Source organism: Taudactylus pleione, unplaced genomic scaffold, assembly GCF_031769625.1.
Source record: "Taudactylus pleione unplaced genomic scaffold, aTauple2 ptg000156l, whole genome shotgun sequence".
NCBI classification, from domain to species: Eukaryota; Metazoa; Chordata; class Amphibia; order Anura; family Myobatrachidae; genus Taudactylus; species Taudactylus pleione.
In genome coordinates, this window is record NW_028284558.1 from 7,208,439 (window position 1) to 7,233,092 (window position 24,654).

Here is a 24,654-nt window from a genome sequence, read left to right on the forward strand (position 1 = left end):
CATTCACTGACGGGAGAGGGCTGGGGGAAGCCCAGCCAGTGACGGAGTGCTGGGCTTTACCCCCAGCCTGACGTTATTTGGAGGCGTGCCATGCGGGCACGCCTCCAAATAACGTCACACAGGAGCATGGCCTATGGTAATTAGGCCACGCCCCCAAATGCGGTAGCGCGGTTAGGGCACTCTCTCAAGAGCCGGCACAGGGTGCTCAGAACCCTGGAGCTGGCCCTGCCCCAATATGTAGAGCAGCAACATTCAGGTAAACTTTTCTGTGTTTTACCATTTAGCCACTAAACTTAATTATTGCAAACCCTTCTTTAAGGCATTGGCTTGAATCCCATGTCTTCTTGTTAAAAGTTAAGATCTGGGGGTAGATTAAATTTATAAAAACAACTGGAAGTGCCGCCCATGGCAACCAATCAAATTCCAGCTACCATTTATCTAGTACATTGCAGAACTGTGATATCTAGGCTCTTTGGTTGCTATGGTAAAAAAAAAGTCCACTTTTCTTTTTTTCTTTTCTAAGTTTTAGTAAATCTACCTCCTGGTATAGTAATGAAGGAGCTGTTACTGTATGCCATTCAGGAGGCTTTGTTTGCTTTTAAGCTGTTTTTGTACTCTGGATCTCCCAGATTGCTAAATAAGTTAATCAAAAGTAAATGCTCCCTATCATAACTTATCTATACACGTATAAATTGTGTAAAAGGTTCTTTACCAAAAAGTTGAGAAACAGGAACATTGCAATCTGTTTATTCAGTATATAAAAATCAAGTCACTTCATATAAACAGTCTGGCCACATTTATTAATCACACTTGATCATTTTAGCCAAAGCTGAAAATTCAGTTTTGAGACCAATACCCAATGTCCAAAATGGTTACTTGTCTGGAGTGAGATGTTCAGGCAGGTTCCCCAATTTATTGTGGGTGCATGTTGCAGTTCTTCTTGCTCCTGCACTCACACACAGGCCTACCAAGGGCCAAATGTAATAGCCGGCTCTGCAAATCAGGGGCTGTAACATTTGGCCCAAGTTAGTAGGAGAAGATGGGTGGACAACATCACAGGACTACCCTGGCTCCTGTCCAGTCTTTTTTTAAACTGGCATTATGTTGTCCAGGATCTGTACAGGATCAAGAATAGCAGCTTATAGTTTAGATGCTCCCCCAAAAAGGATTATAACTTTGGTGCTTTCATATTTTTTTTGTCTACTAGTAACTGGAGTCCAAACAGAAAAGTTGGTAAAATCTTTGTTAATTAGTGTAGAGAAATAATAGTTAACACTCAAACATGTCAAGAAAGCAACACGTGCACATAATAATGAATAGACACCATGATTAAAAATTAAATAGGAAAAAAAAAGAAAAAGATTTTAACCAATCTGTTGTCTACACATTGTGAATACTAGACACTCCTATATAAAGCTTAGAAAGAAAGAACCTCTAATTAATATGTAGAACTAAAACCTTTTATTTGGCAGTGGAAGAAATTCAGTTATAAAGTGGAGGATACAGTGTTAATTTGTCTATGCAGATAGTCTTGAAGGTAATATAAAAGTAGTAAACATTTTTTAAAGCTTACGATTGTCTTTACATCTGTCAGAAAATAACAATACACATGAAAAAGAGAAAAAGTAGATTTAAGGTCACGTAACAGGTACAGTAACATTTTAATTAGAACTCAGGTGAATGCTGCTTGTAGCAGATTTATTTAAATTATCTTTGTAACATTGAGGCAATAATGGCAGTTATATACAGTAAATTAAAGTAACCAAAATTATTTAAAGAATTATTACATCATGTTCAGAGACAAAGAAAATGTTGCAGCATTTAAATTTACAAATAACAGAAAATATAGAACAATCTCTTTGTTTTGTTTATATTTAAATTTTGATAACCAGTCAGAACAAAAAAAATCTATGATTATAGAAAATGGCAGGCCACATACTTAAAGTAAGCCTGTCTATGATGCTCTGATGTTATTATTTTGCTTGCTACAAAGTGCACTGTATTTTTTATTCAGCATTAAGCGGTAAAGGAAGAAAAAAAAAACGCTAGAGGATCTGGTAACATGTTTGCTTAAAGATACTTACAAAAAGATTTTTTTCTGAATCTTTCCTATGAAAGATACCGTAATATATTGCATACTATTTTAATATATTAATAGATACTTTAAATTAACTTACAACACATATACATACAGTATAACTAATAACTTGGTATATGTAGCGGATGTCATCTGAAAATGCTTGATTTTTGGCACAATCTCTAGACTTCGGGTAGTGATTCTGAGAACACTGGGTGTCCGATTCTAGGTCTACCATTAATAGCAATAGTATTTGAGCGCATAGTGATCTGGAACAAAAGAAAAAATAATAAGATACTGTACATTTGTAAAAAAGTATTTTTTATCAGCAAACAATATTATAGCAATGAATATGAAATATTTTCAAAAGAGGAAAAATGTGTTTCTGTCAAGATACCCAATGAGATTCATTAAATATAAGAATCAAAATTGCTCCATTTTTCTAAAGCAATTTTATTAACGCAAAGGGCTTTGGAGTCATCTCCTAGTGGCATCTTAAACAGCCTGAGGCAACTTTAATTTGGTTATTTTCTGTAACTCCTTTCACAGTACTACTTTAAGGTTCCCATATTTATACATACATATATATCTATATGGATTGTAGAGTTTTTGACAGTGTTATTTGTGCTAGATATGATATGCCCCTAGCAATATTACTGAAATAGACAGCAAGGTTAAAAATGGATCTAGACATAACACCATCAGCCTTCTTTACAATATAATTATATGTAAAATTTTCATTATAAAACCTAAATTTATAATATAGAAGTAATTTATAAAAACACAGATGCTAAATTTGAATAAACAGCCTAAAATACCAGTTAATGAATTTTTTTTTAAAATAAGCAAAAGGAAAATAGATAAAAAAAAAAAAAAGTTGTTTTAACCTATAGAAAACAATCAGAAATTTACTTAATTCTCTAAAGTGTTGAAGATGAAAAAAAACAAAACTAATTGCTATCACAAATAGCCTTTTCTGTATATCAAGTCTTAGGGGGGTATCCAATTAGGCGCGATTGGCAGAAAAGGGGGATTTTTCGCCAATGTTTTTTTTCACCCTATCCTATTATTTCATCCGAAATAATAGGCTATATCTCCTGAAAACACACAGGATCAATTCAGGGGTGAAAAAAAATGTCCCTTATTGTGGATTATTTTTCGGGATGTATCAGGTCCCGAAAAAAAAGCTCCAATAAGTGCCGGGGTCAGGCGGACTTCGGGGCTAATTGGTTAAATATATATATATATATATATACACACACATTTAAAATTAATGGTCAATAATTACATTTTTACCAAGAACTTTAGTTCAATTTAGTGTTATGAGTTACCAGGTTTGTTATATAATTGCACAAGAAACTCTCATGCTAAGAGACGGAATGAGTGCATAACTCTACAAACCGTACTGTTCACCTGCTCAATATGTTGCGTCAGTAAACAAGCATTAAAAAAAAATATGGTCCAGAAATGTGAAAAGTCAAATTCCATCAAGCATAGGTAATGTAAAGTTCATATTTAATTAAAAAGCACTGAGGATTATGTGTGACATTTAAATACTTCTCTGCTCACAAGACCTGCAGAACACTGGGCTTGACATTAGTGGAAGGTAACGCCAGACCAAAGTGAACTAATTTTAATCTAAGGTATAAAAAACAGTGGGGGCTATTTATCAATCTGAGACAGGTTTATGCTGCCTAATTGGTCACATGTTCCTGTGACTTCCTGAGAGATAACAGCTAACTGCAGTATTAACCCGCTACAGGCAAGGTGCAGGGAACTGGTTGACAAGTAATATGTCCCAATCGTGGTTGTTTTAGAAAAAGAAATGTTGGGATGTTGTTGATTGTTATATTAACTTTTCATCCAGTAACGGGATGTGTTTCACTCAATTTATACATGATCTTCAAAGCAGTTTGTTTTTCTTGCTTTATAGATAATTTTGGAGCATACTGGAATAAATTAATTTAAATTAGACTACTTATTCTGAGCATTATAAATGGAAAATAAGAACAAATAAAAATTAAAATAGTTTTCACAGTACACAAGAATCTTTACCTTGTGCCTTCTGAAATATTTATATATACATATATACCAAAGTGCCAAAAGTCATGGGATAGATGCCTCGCATTGTGTAGGACCTCCTCTAGCCTGGCGAAGTGCAGCAACTCGATGTGGCATTGATTCCACAAGTGAACGGAAGATGTCTAGGGAGATGGCATCTGGATAGTTTCCCACAGCTCCCCGATATTTGTATGGATAGGATCTTGGGTGTGAATGGACCTCTCCACCACGTTCTATAAATGCTCAATTGGAGGCGAACGTGGTTGCCGCACCATTCATTTGAACTCCCCAGAATGCTCCTCATACCAATTCTAGACAACTTGGCATTATCCTGCTGCAATATGCCAATGTTGTGGGGGTGCATGAAATCCATGAAGGGCTGCAAATTGTCATCAAGCAATGCAATGTAGCAGATACCAATGATGTGTTCAGGCGGACCAGCAGACCCAACCCATGCCACGTGAATACATCCCACAGCATTATGGAACCACCAGTCTGCACAGTGCCTTATTGACAACTGGGGTCCATGGCCTCATGGGGTCTGCACCACACCCAAACCGTACCATCAGCCTGGAACAACTGGAACCATGACTCATCAGACCACACCACGTTGCCAGACCTCTGGTCCAATTAGCGACATCACGAGCCCAGGTGAGGCGCTGTATCCGGTGTCATAGTGTTAACAGAGGGCACAATGGTGGGTCTTTTGCTGCCATATCACATGGAAGCTAAAGAAAACTGCACTGACATGCTGGATATGCATCTGGCATCTCCTTCATTGAATGTGGATGTGATTTGAGCCAGTGTCGCTTGTCTGTTACCACAGACAATTCTGGCCAGGTACCGCTGGTCACGATCATTAAGCACTTGTGGTCGGCAATGCGCTGTCCACAGTGGGTGGTAATGCCTTCCATGATGCATTCCTGGTACACACGACTGTAGATTGAGGAATGTCGAAGGTCCGCACAACTTCGGAAACGTAATGTTCCATCCGTCGGGCAGCCGCTATCATGCCCAGTTCGAACTCTGATAATTCACGTCACCTTGCCATGAGCAGCCTGGCCGGTGATCAAACTCACTCACATGATGTCAGATTGCAACTGATACAGGGCTGGGAATTTCCGAGATGTCACAGTACTGGCGGCACCACCTACCATTACATACTGCTGTCACATGACTTTTACCGCATGAGTGTATATATATACACACATATACAAAGCAGAACATGAGGACGACACTCTGATGGGCACTGGTGTATCCCCATCCCGCTATACTTGTGGCAAATGTCCCAGCTCCCACTGCACATGACATACAGCCATCCACATGGCACTCACGAGACAATGTAAAGATGACAGGGAGTCCTTAATCATGCCAATCCAATGGGGAGATAACGGAGTAAAACCTGAAATGTGGGATTGGAGTAATTAAGTATGTATCTTCTTTATATTAAGTCCTGTGAATGCTTCCGTGGAAGGTGTGTATGTGGTTGGTTGGTTTTGCCTTTTACAGTAAATGATTGCGCCTTTTAAAACATCGGACAGACTCGCCAGAAACCCGCACAGGCTTCTTAATTTATCCGCAGTTCTTCGGTCACACTCGGGGCCTGATTCAGACCCGCTCGCAAGCGGGTCGATGGTGGCCCAGTGCGCATGTGCACGACGGAGCCGGCTCCGTCGTGCGCATGCGCGAGACCCGGATAGCGACGGGCAGTCGCTCCGGGTCACGTACCAAAGAGGGCGTGCTGTCGATGTTGAGTGACAGCACGCCCCCTTTGGTGGGTGGGCCGGGGGCGTGGCTGCACAGACGGAGGCGTTCCCATGGCGTTCGCCTACCGTCTGGGGCCGGCCCCACTGACATCAAAAGTGATGTCAGTGGGAGTGCCTTCGGCTCTGATAGAGCCAAAAGCACTCTAGGGCTTGCGGCAACATAACCCTACCACAAGGGTTTCGTCGCAAGCCCGAAGGTCGCGATGGTCTTGACCATCGCGACCATCTTCCTGGCCGCTCGCTATAGCTGTGGGTGGTCACCCACAGCTATGTGAGCGGCCAGGAGGCCGCTCTAAAAAAAAACAGAAGGCCGGCCCTGATTCAGAGCGAGCGCTCTGTCAGAGTGTCTGGCTCTGAATCAGGCCCTCAGTTTGCAAGATCATTGCAGCAACAGTTACAGGTCATTTAGCTTCAGTTCCTTAGACACCACCTTTAAATGCTTAAAAATGTAAAACTTCTATGTTCATCTGTCATTCCTGGCAGATTCATTTTGTGTACTATATGATCACTCTCAATGTGTCCAGGAAAGTATTTAGGACACACTCACCCTTTTCAGGTTGGCAGCCGCTTCTCCCGAGCGAATGGCAGCCATGATACTCTGGCGGAGCTCCTCTGGATCAGAGCTTTGAGAAGATACTGTGGTCTTTTTTTCAGGAACAGGAGGAGGACTATGCACTCTGTATTTTAGTTCAGAGGTTAGTGTCTACAAAACAAAATTCTTTCTGTAACAACATTCAGGGGGGTTAAACAGATTAATAGCACATTTTATTAAAAGCCAAGCATTCGTATTATCCTAATGTTTGGTAGAGCTGCCTTCTCAGTCTTTACAGTTTCATAAGTTAACTGTGCAGCCATCCTTACCTATGTAGCTTACTGCGATGTGAAATACCAGGGGAGACTGCACAATTTCTAAATGACTGGACAAATGTTCTCCCCGACTGTCCCTGCCACAACACTATATAGGATATCATGCTAAAGTACTGTCATATGCTAAAGAAGAGGTGTGGTTTAGTTTTCCTGAAATACGAACTCACCTAACTTAGAGGTTCCGAGTCGAATAGAGTCCTAGTTCGGAATCACTTTGGGGTTCAGGGTCGAACCTGTCCCGGTTAGGTTCTGTAGTCAGTTCGGAACTCGGATTTCAAAACCAAACTCAGGTTTTGGATTGTATGTAAACAGGACTAAAATAGCTGTTTTATCCAAAAAATTTTATAGATTTTCATTGATTTTTAAGAATTACAAAACCAAACCAAAACACTTGATTGTGGTTTTGCCAAAACCAAAACATGATGATATATTAGAACCAAAACATAGGGGTCCGCACACATCTCTATGCTAATAGTATACCATGAAATACTAATAAGGCTCATCATTTCAAAACTTGGAAACTTAACTCTATAATGCCATTTGTATAGTATGTGATACAAGAGTTTCTGTAACTCTCACTGAATTTTTTTGTTTGTGCCAGGCTTTACAGGGCATATAACCCTGCTAGGGATAGGGAAGTCCATATGCTGCTCTTTCCACGATGACAGTATATGACAACACAGCATTACCCTGCTGGCGCGGTACACGCTCCATGGACAGTGGCAGGTGGGGAGTTTGACTGAAAGCGGTACACCTGTAAAACCCTAACGCAGGTGTCCTAAGGTAAGCTCCGGAAGGACAGAAACCTCCCCTGGAGCAGAAGTGATCACTAGATATAGGTAAGGATGGGCATAGTTCTTTGTATAACATCAAACTGTAAAACCGATGGGGGTAGAGAGTGAGAGAATTTGTTTTAAATGCGCGTCACATTTTAATAACAGTTACTTTTAACGCGCACATACAACATATACACTTAGTTAATAACATACAGTATACCATTACTACATGTATATTGCAGGGTTAGGCAATGGACTTTTGGGTCCACATTTGAAGTTTAAGCTTTCATTATGTGACTGGAGACAAACAGTAGTAAGTAGAAAACACATGGGAGTAATGAGTATCAGGAAGTACTTGCCACAGCTTATCCAATCAAATTCCAGACAACCACCCTGATTAGTGCGGTTTATAGTTTAACTTTCCATGCTCATAGCATGAGAGCCGATGCCTCTGCAGGGGTAAGTTTCATCTGAATGACCAGACTATTACCTGCTCTACTAGGGGATGGATGGTGGGATTCCCAAGGTAATAAGAGAAATATTTTTAATTTGAGAGGAACTGGCCATATTTGGCAATTAAAGAACCCAGGGTTTTCAAAAAAGGGAGTGGATATTGAGGATATTGGGGAAAATGAAAACAAGATTTAGCTTAATAAAGAGCTCCATTTGACTCCATTGTCTTCCTGCAGTCTGACAGGAGCTTCACATGCCTTAATATGACTACCGATTCTCTTCTGGTTCTCTGGCTACAGGTACTCTATCACCAACCAGTTACATGCATGCGAATAGGTGATGAAGAAAGTGAACAACAAATTATATGTATGAATTTCATCAGCGCTGTATCCAAAGGGTCTCTGTGCCCTGGGCTAGCACCCACATCCCCATAATATCATGACATCATACAACAATAGGAGGACCACTGCGTGATGTAGGATAAGTTCGGGGGCACCCCCAAGCTGAAAAAGGATGGTGGGGCTGCCCCTCTCCAGGGTGCCGTCTGGGCAATGAACATGCTGCCACCTCGGCCTTGCTGCAGACACTGCTCCTTATACTAGGTAACGCTCAGTCTGTGGCATCCCACGTTACTCCAATTAGCTCATCACATGAATACCCATGTCATATGAAGCACTGTCGTCACTAAGATAACATAATACGAGTGGACATAGTATCAAAAGTCTAAAACACATATACGGTACTGTGGAGATGCAACAGAATCTAAGTTCACATGATGAATAAAAAGATTTTAGAACTCAGGTGAAAAGTTTCTGCTTTGTCACATTATTAGAGTCACTGGTTTGCGCTCAGTGCCATTTTCAAACTTACATGCTGTATGTAATAGTACCATGTATGCTGTATGTAATAGTACTATTACATACAGCATACATGGTACTATTACATACAGCATACATAGTACTATTACATACAGCGTACATAGTACTATTACATACAGCATACATAGTACTATTACATACAGCGTACATAGTACTATTACATACAGCATACATGGCAATATGTATGCTGTATGCAATAGTACCATGTATGCTGTATGCAATAGTACTATGTATGCTGTATGCAATAGTACCATGTATGCTGTATGCAATAGTACCATGTATGCTGTATGTAATAGTACCATGTATGCTGTATGCAATAGTACTATGTATGCTGTATGTAATAGTACCATGTATGCTGTATGTAATAGTACTATGTATGCTGTATATAATAGTACCATGTATGCTGTATGTAATAGTACCATGTATGCTGTATGTAATAGTACCATGTATGCTGTATGCAATAGTACCATGTATGCTGTATGCAATAGTACTAGATCACCCTCCCGGACATTATAATTTGCACACCAGCAATACTGCACTTCATTTATTCTATATTCTTTTAGCAAAAATATATTACTAGAAGTGGAATCCTGAGCTTGTCTACGCTATTGAAAACATTGAGATGGAGTTGGACTTAATTTGGAGTGGCAGAAACAGTAATACTGCTTTGCAGGGACAGAACATAGCATCACCACACCCAATTGCAAAATTTGGGGGAGGGCACGGTTAGGGCACTCCACCATGCTGGGCCTAAGCACTGCTCCTCAAAAGTCAATCACATCAAGAAATGCAGATGTGTCCACATACATCTAGCCTCCTTGCACTTTGAACATCCCTTCTAGTCGCGCCATGCCGTAGCTTGACTCGGTAGCGCAGAGTGTCTTTTCATGCGACTTTTGTCCTTCAGATGAGTCTTACTCGCACAGCAGTGCAAATAGAACGCACAAGCAGCTTCTGCTGATTAAAATTATATGCAACACTGTAACGTACCATTCTGCATGCAGATACATCGTCGCACACAGAACATAGGCATTCCGCATATCATTTTAATCAACAGAAGCAGCTTGTGCTAATAAGATGCATCTGAAGGTAAAAAGACGCACAGAAGCTGCTTGTGCGTTCTATTCCCATCGCTGTGCAAATATGATTCATCTGAAGGTAAAAAGATGCACGAAAAGACGCTCGGTGCTACAGAGTCACACGGCACTCACGCATTATGTGTAACGCGACTTGTGGAGCACGAATGTATGTGGACACGTCTGTAAGCACACGGATAGGCATCCACTTCAAGGAAAATAATAATTCTATATGCAATAATGTTCCTACAATCTGCTATTAAGGAAGGAGACTGTAGCAATCAAAGTTTTTTGAAAAAACAAAACAAAACACTGACACAGTTTTACCAATGCTGAACTTATTACCTGATTTTTTGTCTGCTCCTGTGAATGTACTGTGAAGAGTGGATAATCATTCTTGGACTCACTTGGAGAAGTTACTGGAGACCACCCAATGGGAGCATCCACATTTATTGGCAGCTTGATAGGTGAGGTACCAGATGTGAATGACTGAGACCGTTTAACTGCTGATGTAACAGCAGGAGTAAAGGGAGTAGGATTTGCACTTAAAAATGGTCTTGGAGTGGCAAAAGTTCTTAACTTCTGCAAGCTTAATGGAGCAGACTGACCAGTCGGAGAACTCAAAGATCTCACGGTTTCTGGCCGATATTCATGTTGCACATCATGAGACTGATTCTCAGCAGGGGAGATGTCAGATGACACATTCATTGCTTCGTAAAGTTTCCCTTCCATAGATGGAACGTGGTCAACATTTTGCTTTTTCTCTTCAAATGACACATGCCTCTTGTATTCTACAGAAACTTTATGAGGAGGTACCTCAATTGGCACCTCACTTTGTCTAGGCTCTCTTGTACCGTAAGACCGCGAACTACTAATGTGGTTTCGAGCTTCCGAGATTATTCCACCATCTTTATTCTCAACAGGTCTTTCCAGTAAAATTGATGCGTCTTCCTGTTTATTTTCCTCTAAGCTAGAAGAAAAATTTAGCACATTATATCTAGACGGAAGTGTTTTAATAGTTATCTGTGAAACTTCATTACCTAGGTCTTTAAATTTCACAGTACTGTTTGTGGCGATAGTTGAAGGTTTTGATTTGGCAACAGCAGAAGTCACGTACATGCTAGAAGCTCTCCTCTGCATCTGTAAGTAGAAAGAACTTGGACCTTTGACAGGGCTTGTAGGATTTGGTTTTGTTTTGATCTCCGGAACTGCTGCATTATCAGTTTTTAAGATGGGAGCAGACGATAAGCTTCTTGCTAATGCAAGATGGACTTTCTGACTTGGGTCAGCAACATTTTTAGAAACCGTATCGAGTGGGTTGACACTTGCCCCTTGTGGGAGGTGATTCCCATTTTTCACTACTGTTGAAAGTTCGCTTATTTCACTGATCGAACTAAGAGACGATGCGATATTGCTATTTTTAACAGTATGACTTCTCTCCTGTTCGCTCACACTTGAATATACATAATTCTGTGCATCCCGTGAACTTTCAGACTCTACATCATACAATCTCTGTGGTACAATTTTGTAAGTAGTCATTCCAATCTTGGGCAGATAGTCTCTTGTGAGTTCATTGGAAGGCTTAGGCCTGGGTTCGGAATGTTGCCTATATAACTGGAATGTTTTTGATTGTGGACCTTCAACAATGTTCTCCTGAACGATAACAGTTTGGTCATGCACACCTTCCCTGAGACTGGCGACAAATTCCGATTTATTTTGTTCATTTCCTGTTAGCACAGTCTTCTGCTCATAGACTTGAGTCTGCTGACTTGCGTGTCCATTAAGTTCATGCTGGACATTGTCAGTGCTGCTCACAGATGTGGAATAAGAATTACCCTGATAATTTGAAAATTCCTTTTCAACAATGATCTCAACATCACTGTCAAAATTTACAGTTTGAACCGCTGAATCCTGAGTTTTTCCCTTTTCTGTGCTGGCTAGCTTCAAATTGACTTCTGTTTCAGTCTGAGTAATGTGGCTTTCCTTTTGGAAAACAAGATTTGTAGTTTCATTGGCCTGCTCACAATGCAGGGTTTGGGATGCCTGTTCCGTAAAAACCGCTCTATTTTCAAGTATTTCATGGTTCTCCAGTTCTTTGGTTGTGGTGCTAATTTCACTTTCGCCTTATGGAGAAACAAAATAAGTTTATTACTCTAAAATATACAGCATGCAAGGATTTCTCTAGATTCGCTTAAATGAATACATTGTTGTTTCAGTGCAGCTGGCCTTATTAATATAGACACATACAGTATATGACTATTTTTCAAAAGGTAAAATAAATATTTTAAAAACGAAATTGTGGTCAATAGAGACGGAAGACTGAATTAAGCCTTAGGATAGTTAAACCCTGAGGCTAGGGTAAACGGAGCCCCTTTATTGTGTGTGCACTGTCTGTTTAAGCCTTAAGAGTTGGTGAGTGGTATTTTTTGTCATCTTATTTGTGTATTAAGGTTTGGGTTTGTGATTTATTTAAGCTCTGTTGGGCAGTTTAGCGGCTTATTGTTTTTGGTTTGAGTCTTGTCCATTTGATGGCGGCGAATAATAACAGCAGTTTACTGACTCTGGGTGCACTCTTCAGGACACATTACAAAGATGGCATTACTGGCAGTTCCTCAGTGAGTGGCAGCCCTGTCCCGCGCCAACCCGAGCTCACCCACCGCAGGGTCCTGATAGGTAAGAGAAGGGAGATGGGGCCTTACTGTGGCATAATGTAAAGGGGGCCTTACTGTGGCATAATGTAAAGGGGGCCTTACTGTGGCATAATGTGTAAGGGCCTTATTGTGGGATATTGTAAACGGGGCCTTACTGTGGCTTAATGTATAAGGGGCATTGCTGTGGCAGAATGTGTTGTAAAGGGGTATTACCGTGTTGCATAATGTGTTGTAAGGGGCATTACTCTGACATAAGTTGTTATAATGGTCATTAATGTGTGGCATAATGTATTATAAGGAGCATTACTGTGTCACAAAACCACACACCCTTTTCGTCCTCTATGTTGTATTTTGTCGGGGAGCGACAATTATGGCCTTGCCCAGGGTGACAAAAATCCTAGTTTCGGCCCTGGTCTTATGTTCTGTAAAAATTGGAAGGGTGCAATCCAGGGTTACACTCATTATTAATGCTGCTTTAAAGTCTGAGGTCAAACCAGCCGACAGAGGCAGCATGCAAAAGCCACAGCTTTGTAAACATACCCGTAGGTAGCAGTAAAGAGGACATTTACTAAAGATTAAATATTCAGACTTCATTTTTAATATCAACAGTGTCCCAACTGGCATGAAAGTATAAATCAATGCCGTGTATATATGCTTTAGTCCAGAGTGGCCTATTGTAAAAGATGTTTTGGGCAGGACGAATGTGGCTCCTTGAGCAGCTATGCCAAGGTGCTGTAACCTACAGTATTTCTGTACCAAGTCCAATGGCTGATTTTGGCCATTATTCAAAGGATATTATGGAATCATTGTTTGCTAAACTTAACTAAATGCAACAACTTTTCCTCTGCTATCTCATGCACTGATCTGCATAGAGGCAGCTGCCTGCTGAGATGGCCTCGCTTATCAATGCATCATTCTGCAGTCATAAGGGACAATAAGACAGGACAAGTTTGCCAAAAGTGTTGTGTATGTAAAAGAGGTTATGCTATTTGCTTGTTCATGCCAAAAGTGTAATTAAATGTTCAAATCCACAGCATATTAAAAAATAATATTATAATTCCAATTTAAAATTATATAAACAAATTGTGTTTATAAACTGCAGAGATAGGGACAGTAATTCTCAATATATTTGGAGAAAGAAAAAAACAATTCTCTATGGCACTACAGTAATGACCAACATAACAATAGTTCTCTAGCCATCTATATTATACAGCACACACATGAGCTTGGTACAGGATGCCGGCACTCGGAATCCCGGCGGTCAGAATCCCAACGCCAACATTCCGGCAGGGTTAGGATACCTACGTCGGGGGGGTGCGAGGGGGTGACAACAAAAGCGCCCCTCCCGCGGCCCCTCATATACAGCAAGTTCCGACCTTCCAGGATAAAGGGCGCAATGTCGTCACTCCGTGTGATGTCAACAAGCCCGTCAGGCTCCATCCAGCATTCTGGAAGGTACGCTGCTGAGGGAGTGAAGCTGCGCTCCTTGGTGTCCTCCTCCAGAGTCTGGGCTCTGACAGCTAGCTGGCAGTGGTGTGAGGCTGTGCCTGCCCTGTGGACGGTTCTTGTAGAAGTATTATGATACTGTCTATCAGATATTGCATAAGAAGGACAGTGACACCACATCCTTTATCTTTATTTTTATCTGACTCTAGGGAAAACTGTTGTGGATATGCTGATAAAAAACTAATTAGGGCAGTTCCTCTTTTTTCTGTAACCCCTGTGTGCACCATCTTATACAAGTAGAACAACAGAAGGAGCGGGGGCCTATGGTCTCAGCATAATGGCAGCGGCACCTCCTACTTTTGGACGCCGGGAAGGCGATTGTGTTCGCCATGTAGCTACGCCCCATTGCGGAGGTGTAGCTAGCCATGTTACTGCCTCTCTCCCCTATCCAGCCCTCTCGTTGACTCCCTCCTACATCACTGGAATGGCAGAGCTTAAGCCTGGCCGGAGCCAGGTCCTACAACTGGCGGTCATAGCCGGTCAATGGTCCCCCTGTGGGGTGGCGCCCACGAGCGGCCGCACTGCTTGAACATCCCTGGCACTTATGTATTTTAACAAATTCCAATTATTATTTTATTGCCTAATCTGCTAAATTTTGATCCACAAGAATTTGTACACTAACAAAAAGGGACAGTATCTGCGCCAGGTCTTACTACAAAACCCTTTTTTATATTCTTCATAGATCAGGGAAGCTTTATAATGCCTTTATATACTACAATCCTCTTTTCAAATGTGTATTAGTTTCGCATTGCGAATTTAGAAATTATAATGAGATTGTCTCAACATTCTCAAGCAGGGACAGAGCTTTTGCGAAACATCACAGCACAAGTCTCACTTTTTCGCAAAAAAAACCCCAAAAACAATGAGAGTGCCTCTGTGCATGTGCAGGCGCCGGTTGGCAATTAAAGTACGAAATGATAAAAATCTGCTTTATTTGGTTATTTAGATAAATCATTGTATTCTATTCTGATGGCTACCAAATTATTTTTTTTACTATATATTTTTAAATATTTTTTTATAATACTGCATTTATTTTGTTAAGAAGTGTTACTGGAGGCATACGTTAGGGCTTGTTCAAGGGGGAACATACTGTACATGGAGGATCCAGGATAGGCCGATGCAGTTATAAAAGCACATGTATTGCTGTTTTCACCGTTGCTAGGCTGCTGAGTAACATTTAACTGCTCCTACGATATTTTATTGATAAATAGCAACAACTAGAGGTTTTGGGGTCCATTCATGTAGTAGAGAAAAGCTCTCTTGAACTGAAAACGGGACTTTTCACTGCTTCCTTCTATTCATGAAGTGGGTTACCGTGGAGAAAGTTCATGACTTCTCCAGCGGTGCTCCCGCTCCGTGGCTGGATACAGTAGTATCGGGAGAGTGATTCACAGAAGAACGTAAAGCTCAGCTTTCTCTACCTCTGCTGCGTACAGATTCGTCATCTCAGGATGACGTATACTGTATTGCCAAACGAAAAGAGCAGGGAAGCTGAATACTTACCTGTTCTCTGCTCACCACCCAGCGCTTGCTCCGCCCCCTTTAGACCAGCGCCTTCTACAGTAGGTCTGACGCGATATGCAGGTCTCAGATGCCAGTGCATGTAGAGCATACTTACCTACTTTGGAAAAAACTTTTCAGGGAGATTGTGAAAGCAGCACCTTATGAGCGTGCGGTAAAGTGGACTGTACTGCTACATCTGAGAGGCATGCCATAAAATTGCCTTACATCCAAATGAGAACGAGCCCAAAAGCAGTTAAATAAGATCTATTTGTTGATGAAAACAAACAAATACTTTTCAGAAAATGTCTGTAGCCATAGGGATCATTGTGCCTTATAACCAATGCAGGGAAATTATACTAATGATCCCAATTGAATGTATATATCTCTGTTTTTTTACTATTACAACTTCATAATGGGGGCAAGGTACAATCAGGGAGATTGTCGGACTCTTCAGGGAGACAGGGAGATTGATACTATTTCAGGGAGTCTCCCTGACAATGAGGGAGAGTTGGCAAGTATGATGTAAAGTGGGAAGAACACATATATGACTCCCGATATGTCTGTCTTCGCACTGCTTCCTATGATCGCGCAGGGGCCATTTACCGGAGGACGACGTCGGACAGGTTTACATGAATGGCTACAAAAACACTAGTATATATTGCATCAAGTGATAGTTTTCGGTTGCCAGTCCATGTTTTACATGAATAGAGCCCTGTATATATTAGGGACAGAAAACCATCCTAATCGCCAATTAAATAGATCCTTAAAATTAGCCTTGCATCCCCCATCCCACTGTGTTATGTTGACCCTGGTCCATCCACAATCTAACTTCTCAGTCTGTGGCTTCCTGCTTACATGCATTTTTCATGGCACATCATGACACTGCTCCATTCTTGTGCAGCCTTGTTCTCACTAAGATAATACATGAGCGTGTAGGTCACTGCATCACACAAGATTGGAAACTCATCTTCTGAAATCATCTATGCTGCAGAGGATCATCTAGTGGTTCTACACATATCAACACTTAAAAAAAAGCTATAGAGCATAGCAAGCTTACTCAAAAACTAAAACGTTTATGTTGTAGGTTTGCGGTAGATACTAAAGTAATTCTAACAAAAACCAAAGACAACTTCTATAAAAGTGCTTACATTTTCCAGAAACTCTGAAATGAAGAGGCTTCAAATGTTGCAGATACCACATCCCAGAGAGGGACACAAAGCCTACTGCTACCTGGAAACCAGCCAAAGAATACAGGAATCAGATTGTTCATGAGAAACTGATGCTCCAGCAGAGTCTAAACCCAAACTGAGAGCTCAGATGTCCTTACGTCAAGGACTGCATGGGAGCAACAGTGAGGTCCTACTGCAGAGCTACCAGCTGGAATGAAAATGCTCAGTCCCAGAAATAATTATATTCTCTTCTAATTATATGTTTTTATCCTTTTTTAAAAAAAATGCATCATATATTAACCAATTAAACAGTCCTGTGAAATACCTTTGTGTTGTAGGTGTACCCTGGAAAATAAAATTATTTCACGTGGTCTGTAAGGTGACCACACATAGGGGCTCATTCTGAGTTGGATGTAATGCTCATGTAACTTGGCGATTTTTAGTCACGGAACGTGGTCTATGGTGCGTGCGGTTCCATGGTGTCTGCACAAAGTTGCAGGACCTATTAAGCCGCACTGACTATAACATACACTGGGCGTTCCTGGGTGGTGGCTGGTAAGTGGTTAAATGAATGGGTTATGGGGGTTTCCAGGAGTAAGACATTTAATTTGCGTACATTGGGCCTGATTCAGAGTTGTACGCACTATGCATCACTGCTATATCTTTGGACATAGCGGCGATGCAAAAATATGCTAATACAGCAGGAGGCGTCTGAAGGTAAAAGACGCCCACAATGCCTAAGATGCAGCATCGGATCACCTTCCAGCAGCCATCGGGCCATCTAGGTAAGAGTAAGCTTACTCACAATGGCTAACAGAACTCCTCTGCAGAGCCTGGCCTCAGCACGCCTACCGGTGCGACACTCCCTTATTTGTTAAATGGTCCTCATCGTTGAACCCGCCCTCAAATAGCCGCAGCATGTCAGTCATGCTGTGGCTTAGGGGGCACTGATTGGCACATGCACCAGTAACCATTGGAGATGTAAGCAAACTATCAGATTTGCATACATCTCTGAGGCCGGGATGTGCTAACCTTGTAGTGTACATCCCGCCAGTCACCGCAAAATTACTAATCGCATATGTACTAACATATGCGATTAGTATTGCAAAGGACAGCTCTTGCGCTAAGAGCTGCCCTTTGCGAAGCTGCCACCGCCGGATGAGGGGGTCTCCGCAGGTCTCCTCCCCCTACTAGCCCTGGGAACTTCCTGCTGGTGACCTCGTCAGGAAGTCACGGGCTCCTCCTCCCCGCATCCGGAAGAATAGGAGGAGAAGGAGGCAGGGGAACCAGAAGGAGCCCGCAGGAGGGCTGGCAGTGAGAGGTGCTGGGCGACTGCAGGGCGGCGAAGTGTCGGGGAGCAGTAAGAAGCCCAAACGCTTCTATAGTGTAATGCCAGAAAAACCTGGCGTAACCCTCTGCATCGAAAATTGGGCGGCCGGGGCTTAGACATATGAAAATGCAGTAAAAACCCCGAAAACTGTTATTGTACTGCATTTTTCCTTTAGTACATCCCGGCCTGAATCAGGTCCATTAGGGGGCCATACTCTGGCAGAGATGGGACTTCTGATGGTTGCAAATGCAGCTGCTCAAAGTGGGTGTCCCAGCCCTTGCACATTCAGACGCACACTTGTGCACCAGAAGAAGGGCTGATACTAGCATTGACATAAAGTTGCAGACGCGGCTACGGCAAACGACGCTAACGCTGTCGCCACAGCGTCCAGCTCAGAATGAGCTCCATGCTGTGATCTGACTGCCTTGCCCAAGAGCCAAGCAACAGAATGACTAGCAGACACAGACACTTCTTCAGGCGCTAGCTAGAGCACAAATAGAACAAGCAGCATTTAATGTCAGTCCAGCACTTGGGCCAAGTGACAGCATACGCTAACACATTTTGCAGAGAAAACGATCTAGGTCTTCATAGCAAAACAAGCTGAAGAGATACAGCCATACATACGTAGATAATTGCTTTGGGAAAATTAGTAGGAGTATAATCTCAAAGTGCACATAGTCTATGCAGGAGTCACTTTACCTGTCCAACAGGGCATGTTTTCAGACTTCCCAACAATAGCAGAAGTTCTGATTAGTGATGGAGAACATCAACATTTGTTAATTGAGGACACTTGAAGAACCAATGCCCTACAGCAAAACATTTTTATTTATAACTGGACTTTGCCTCTATATACAGTCTACGATGCATTCTGTACTCACCATCCAGGGAATAGTCCAGTGTTGTACTTTCAGGTATAGTTTCATATTTTAGGAAATGATCTGGCCTGCAAGACACAGTGGTTGAAGTCCATTTTGTGACTTAAAATCATATAATTAATTTTCCATGCATTTTTAAGTAAACATTTTTTTTTTCTTTTTTTGGGATACCAATTTTAACCAATGAAGCACTAATGGACATGTGTCAGCAATCTTTAAAAGGATAACTATATGGTCAATAAAATACATTTTTGAAGCCCCCACCTGCATACTTTCCTCCTTTCCTCATGTAGTTGTAATGGGTAGCAGTAATCTCGACCGCCTGTCTCCCTACTGTCTAATCCCGGCAGAGGTCTAATGACAGGCGTCGAAATCCCGACGCCTGTCATTTTACCTACGCTGGGAGCCCGACACCTGGTTTACTGACCGCAGGCAAGCCAGGCGCGGAAAGCCACGTGCGGGGGTTGGACGGGGATAGGGTTAGGTTAGGGGCTCCCGGGGGGGACTTAGGGTTAGGCACCCCCCGGGAGGTTATGGTTAGGCTAGGGGAAGGGGGCAGTTAGGGTTAGGCACCCCCGGGGGGAGGTTCGGGTTAGGCACCCCCCCAGGGGATTTAGGTTTAGGTGGTGGGGAAGGGGCGGATTAGGGTTAGGCACTTGGGGGGAGGTTAGGGTTAGGCACCCCTAAGGGTTCACAGACATAGGGTTAGGGTTAGGGGGTAGAATAGGATTAGTAAATACTTACCTTTGGACGATCTGGATTTTCACCCCTGCCAGGCTGCCGCTGTTGGGATTTGAACCACCGGCCGCATAATCATACTGATTCCAGTTGTAATGACGGTTTCAGAAAAGCTCTTTGCTATACTTGAGATTTCAGTCTAAAGCTTAGGCGCTAAAGGCATCAATCAACAGGTTGTGGTTATACAACTGCTATACCAAACAACTCAAGCTTCTGTGTGTTACGAATCTTTATGCAAATGAATATTTTATGTTTGGCATGGGAAACACTATCAATTAACAGATACTGTGTAAATTACAGAAGTGTTCTATCCCTCCATAGGAGTTGCTGATTTATCCACAGAACCAAAAATAACAAAGTAAAATGTTAAAGATAATAAAAAAAATAAATCTGACTTTATTATAGGATACTTACGTGCCATCTGTAATTATTATCTCGTCTTCTGAAATCTTTACTGTATTTTCTGCATCAGAAAGCACAGAAATGTGTGTTTCAGAAGCCACACTATTATGGGCGACTACAGTATTTGCATCTGAATGTTCTTCAGTGGAAGATAAACTGGTTTCTTCCTTGGTAGAACCATTAACTTCTTCTTTAGAAGTAGAATCGGCTTCGACCTTGGGAGGAAAATTTAACTCATCCTTCTTCTCAATTTCCTGCAGCTCTGGTTCATATATTACATCAACTGCAAACAGATAATATATAATGATTTCAGTATTCATTTTGACAATGGTCTCGCTAAGCATTGGGAGTCTTGATCCATCAATGTATACAGCTTAGGATTGATTTACCTTGATGTTTATAATCAATGTCAATAAGTTCAGCATTAGAAGAACTAGGTAAGCATTATCTTTGGTAACTGTAAAATTCCTAAAGCTGGGTACACACTGACAGATATATTGGCCGATCAATTGATCAGCCAATATATAAGGAGCCCATCGGCCAGTGTGTACCAGCGATATGTCTGATCGACGTCTTTCACAGACATAACGCATCGCTCTGTTGCACAGCCGATGGCAGATATATCTGTCCATCGGGCAGTGTGTACAACACTTGCAGCAGAGGCCGTGGGGAGGAGGGATGGACACGCCCCCTGGCCAGCGGGACCTGCGGCCAGAGACAGAGGATGGTCGTTCAGTGTGTATGAATGACCATCATCTGCAGATATATCTGTTCAGTGTGTACCCAGCTTAAGTTATACAATGTATATGCATAAACTAGAGATGAGCGGTTCGGATTCTGTGGAATCCGAACCGCTCCGAACATTGGGGATCCGAGTCCACCCGAACCCTGTTCGGGTGTTCACCGCCTGACTCGGATCCCCGTTCGGGGCCGAACGGCGGCCGCCTGATGTCGGATTCTCACTAGAGAATCCGACATCAGGTCTCCTCGCGTGTAGGGCAGAGCGCAGTGATAGCGCTCTGCCCTACACAGACACAGACACACAGCCGCCAGCGGCAGCTGTGTGTTTGTTACAGCAGCCAATGAGAGTCACACAGACTCTCATTGGCTGCTGCACGGAGGGAGCCGGCTGGAGCTCACACATGAGCTCCGTCTTCCGGCTCCCTCCTCAGCGTGTGACAGAGCGGACGGCGCGGGGAGCGGGGATACAGGTAAGTTTTATTTTTTTACTTGTCAAAGGTCCGGGGGCGCTACTGGGGGGGGGGGGGTCTGCACTACTGGGGGGGTCTGCTACTGGGGGGGGCTATACTACTGGGGGGGCCATACTACAGAGGGGCCTGCTACTGGGGGGGCTATACTACTGGGGGGGGTCTGCACTACTGGGGGGGGTCTGCTACTGGGGGAGGCAATACTACTGGGGGGGCCATACTACAGAGGGGCCTGCTACTGGGGGGGCTATACTACTGGGGGGGGGTCTGCTACTGGGGGGGCCATACTACTGGGGGGGATCTGCACTATTGGGGGGCCATACTACAGAGGGGCCTGCTACTGGGGGGGGGCTATACTACTGGGGGGGTCTGCACTACTGGGGGGGTCTGCTACTGGGCAGGGCTATACTACTGGGGGGCCATACTACAGAGGGGCCTGCTACTGGGGGGGGCTATACTACTGGGGGGGGTCTGCTACTGGGGGGGCCATACTACTGAGGGGCCTGCTACTGGGGGGGGCCATACTACTGGGGGGGCCATACTACAGAGGGGCCTGCTACTGGGGGGGCTATACTACTGGGGGGGGGTCTGCTACTGGGGGGGGCCATACTACTGGGGGGGATCTGCACTATTGGGGGGCCATACTACAGAGGGGCCTGCTACTGGGGGGGGGCTATACTACTGGGGGGGTCTGCACTACTGGGGGGGGTCTGCTACTGGGCAGGGCTATACTACTGGGGGGCCATACTACAGAGGGGCCTGCTACTGGGGGGGGCTATACTACTGGGGGGGGTCTGCTACTGGGGGGGCCATACTACTGAGGGGCCTGCTACTGGGGGGGGCCATACTACTGGGGGGGCCTACTACAGGGGGGGCCATACTACAGGGGGGGCCCATACTACAGGGGGGGCTACTACTGGAGCAGCCTACTACTGGGGGGGCCTGCTACTGGGGGAGCCATACTACTGGGGGAGCCATACTACTGGGGGGGCATACTACTGGGTGGCATGCTAATGGGGGGCATACTACTGGGGGGGCCTGCTAATGGGGGACATACTACTGGGGGGGGCCTGCTAATGGGGGGCATACTACTGGGGAGCATTCAACTGGGGGCACTGCATAGTGGACCGTACTACTAAGGGGACTGCATAGGGGGCACCACTGCTGGGGGACATTGTGTAAGGGACACCGCTACTGTGGGCATTGTGTAAAAGGGTCACTACTGTGGGCATTGTGTAAAAGGGGCACTACTGTGTGTCGTAACATAAATAAGAGACACTACTTTATGGTGTAATGTGAATCAGGCCCTATGTGCGGTGTAATGCTAATAAGATTGTGCACTGTGACTCCTAGGGCCGTAGCCCACTTTGTAAACAAGTACTGTGACTCTGCTGGCCGTACCCCACTGGGTGGGTGCACTACTTTTCATTTCTGCCACTGCTGTGTGGCAATGTGTCATAGATGTGCTTTATACTGTGGTGTCTGTGTCGTTGTGCCGCTGCTTTGTCGCTTAGTAACCAGTCAGCTCACTGCAACCTTTGGCCAATAATGTTGAAAACAATATTATAAGCTGTGATATGGTCTAAATTGACTGGAAATTAATGTTATTGAGGTTAATAATACTCTAGGAAGAAAAAAAAGACCAATTTATGTGATTTTAGCTTTTTTTGTCAATTTTTGTAAAAAAATCCAAATCCAAATCCAAAGCCAGTCACCGCAGTTTGGCAAATCCAAATCCAAAGTCGGACGACGAATTAGAACCAAATCCAAATCCGGCAAAAATGGTCCGGCGCACATCCCTAGCATAAACATGCTTTATGACATCTCACAATGTGAGCACAGAGGTTATCTCCATTCAAAATACACCTTGTGTCATCTGTAGCGCCTCCCATATCAGGGATAACAATCACAATGTTCCGCAGGGTCGGACAGGAAAACAAATCATACCTAAAGCAGGTATAAACAAGGTAGACAAAATAAACAGATAACAGGAGGGCCTTGCTTATGAGAGGGCTTACATTACAATTGGAAACAAGAGGAGGAAGAGTGGCTCTGAGTGGATATTGGGACCAGTGTAAGGGTGTATTAGTGTGAGTAATATAGGAGGGAGTAGAGTAAGATTGTCAGACAGCATTTAAAGTAGGGATGTGCAGGCTCGGTTCTACTCGATTCCGTTCGTTTTTTTTTACCGAATCTTATTGGCTATCCAAAACTCGTGACAGCTGATGCCCAATAAGATTCGGTAAAAAAAACCAAACGGAACCGAGTAGAACCGAGCCTGCACATCCCTAATTTAAAGATCTGAAGACTGGGGAACTGGCCCTGTAGGAATTCCATAAGTAAATAGCGACACAAGAGAAATCTTGTTAGTGGGAGAGACGGTTATCAGAGATGAGGTGAGTTGCAGGTCAGAGATAGATCTAAGAGGATGAGAGGGAAAGTATTTTGAGATGAGATTTAAGATGCATAAAGGGATTGTGCTGATGAGGGCTTTCCAGGTAAGAATGAGTAATCTAATTCCTGTTGCTTAAATTTAATCTGGCATTGTCCAGGGAAGCCTCAATGGAACCAGATATTAGTTAGATATCATACACCTTCTGGCTGAAATAGTGATGATGAGCCAATCTAGTAATTCATACTAAACAGCCTGGGATGTGGAAAAAGCATATAGTGAGGGAATGACAGGGGGAGCTATTCTCTCACCACTTTAGAGGCTTGAGAGTTGCTTTCAGACTCATACTAATGGTGCATACACACGGTACAATTGTACCACCAACGACTTGAAAGATATCTTTCAAATGGCAATGTATGCAATTGTGCGCAAAAATGGCAGCCTAAGTCAGATACACTTAGGGGTATAGTACAGATTTTTCAAAGTGGAGTTGTTGCCCATAGCGACCAATCAGATTCTAGCTATTATCGTCTAGAAGGCACTAGATACATGATAAGTAGACTGATTGGTTGCTATGGGCAACATCTTCACTTCTAAAAACCTGCAGTTTTAAAATAAATACATAGCATAAGCATTCACTATCAGGTTTGAATACATTTTATACATGAAAAGGTAGATCTCTCCTTCACATGTATAAAAACAATCTTTCTAAAATACGCAAAAAAAAAATCATAATTTATGCCTGAACGTCATTCTCACCTTCCAAGTCGCAATTAGGTGTAAGTGTCAAGTCCTGTACAGGTCATATTGCTCCACAGTAAATACCTCTGTTTGCCCTAAATGCACCGCCAACGAAGGTACTTTTGTGGGACACTGCTTTTACGCAAGATCTGTCCCGGCGTAATGGGTTTGTTAAATACAAATAG

General features: G+C 43.1%; 1 protein-coding gene across 3 annotated transcripts in view; it reads right to left on the reverse strand.

Moving 5' to 3' along the window:
- Positions 1-1,446: 1,446 nt before the first annotated feature.
- COBLL1 (cordon-bleu WH2 repeat protein like 1) overlaps positions 1,447-24,654 on the reverse strand; it is a 166,103-nt gene continuing 142,895 nt past the window's right edge. For all 3 annotated transcript variants that reach the window (XM_088474830.1, XM_088474829.1, XM_088474831.1), the window contains 5 exons: positions 20,141-20,411; positions 18,992-19,056; positions 10,300-12,077; positions 6,452-6,607; positions 1,447-2,346 (listed from right to left, as the gene is read on the reverse strand). In XM_088474830.1, coding sequence (XP_088330956.1) covers positions 2,260-2,346; positions 6,452-6,607; positions 10,300-12,077; positions 18,992-19,056; positions 20,141-20,411 — 2,357 coding nt within the window. In that variant the 3' untranslated portion in view covers positions 1,447-2,259. The remainder of the gene's footprint in view (positions 2,347-6,451; positions 6,608-10,299; positions 12,078-18,991; positions 19,057-20,140; positions 20,412-24,654) is intronic.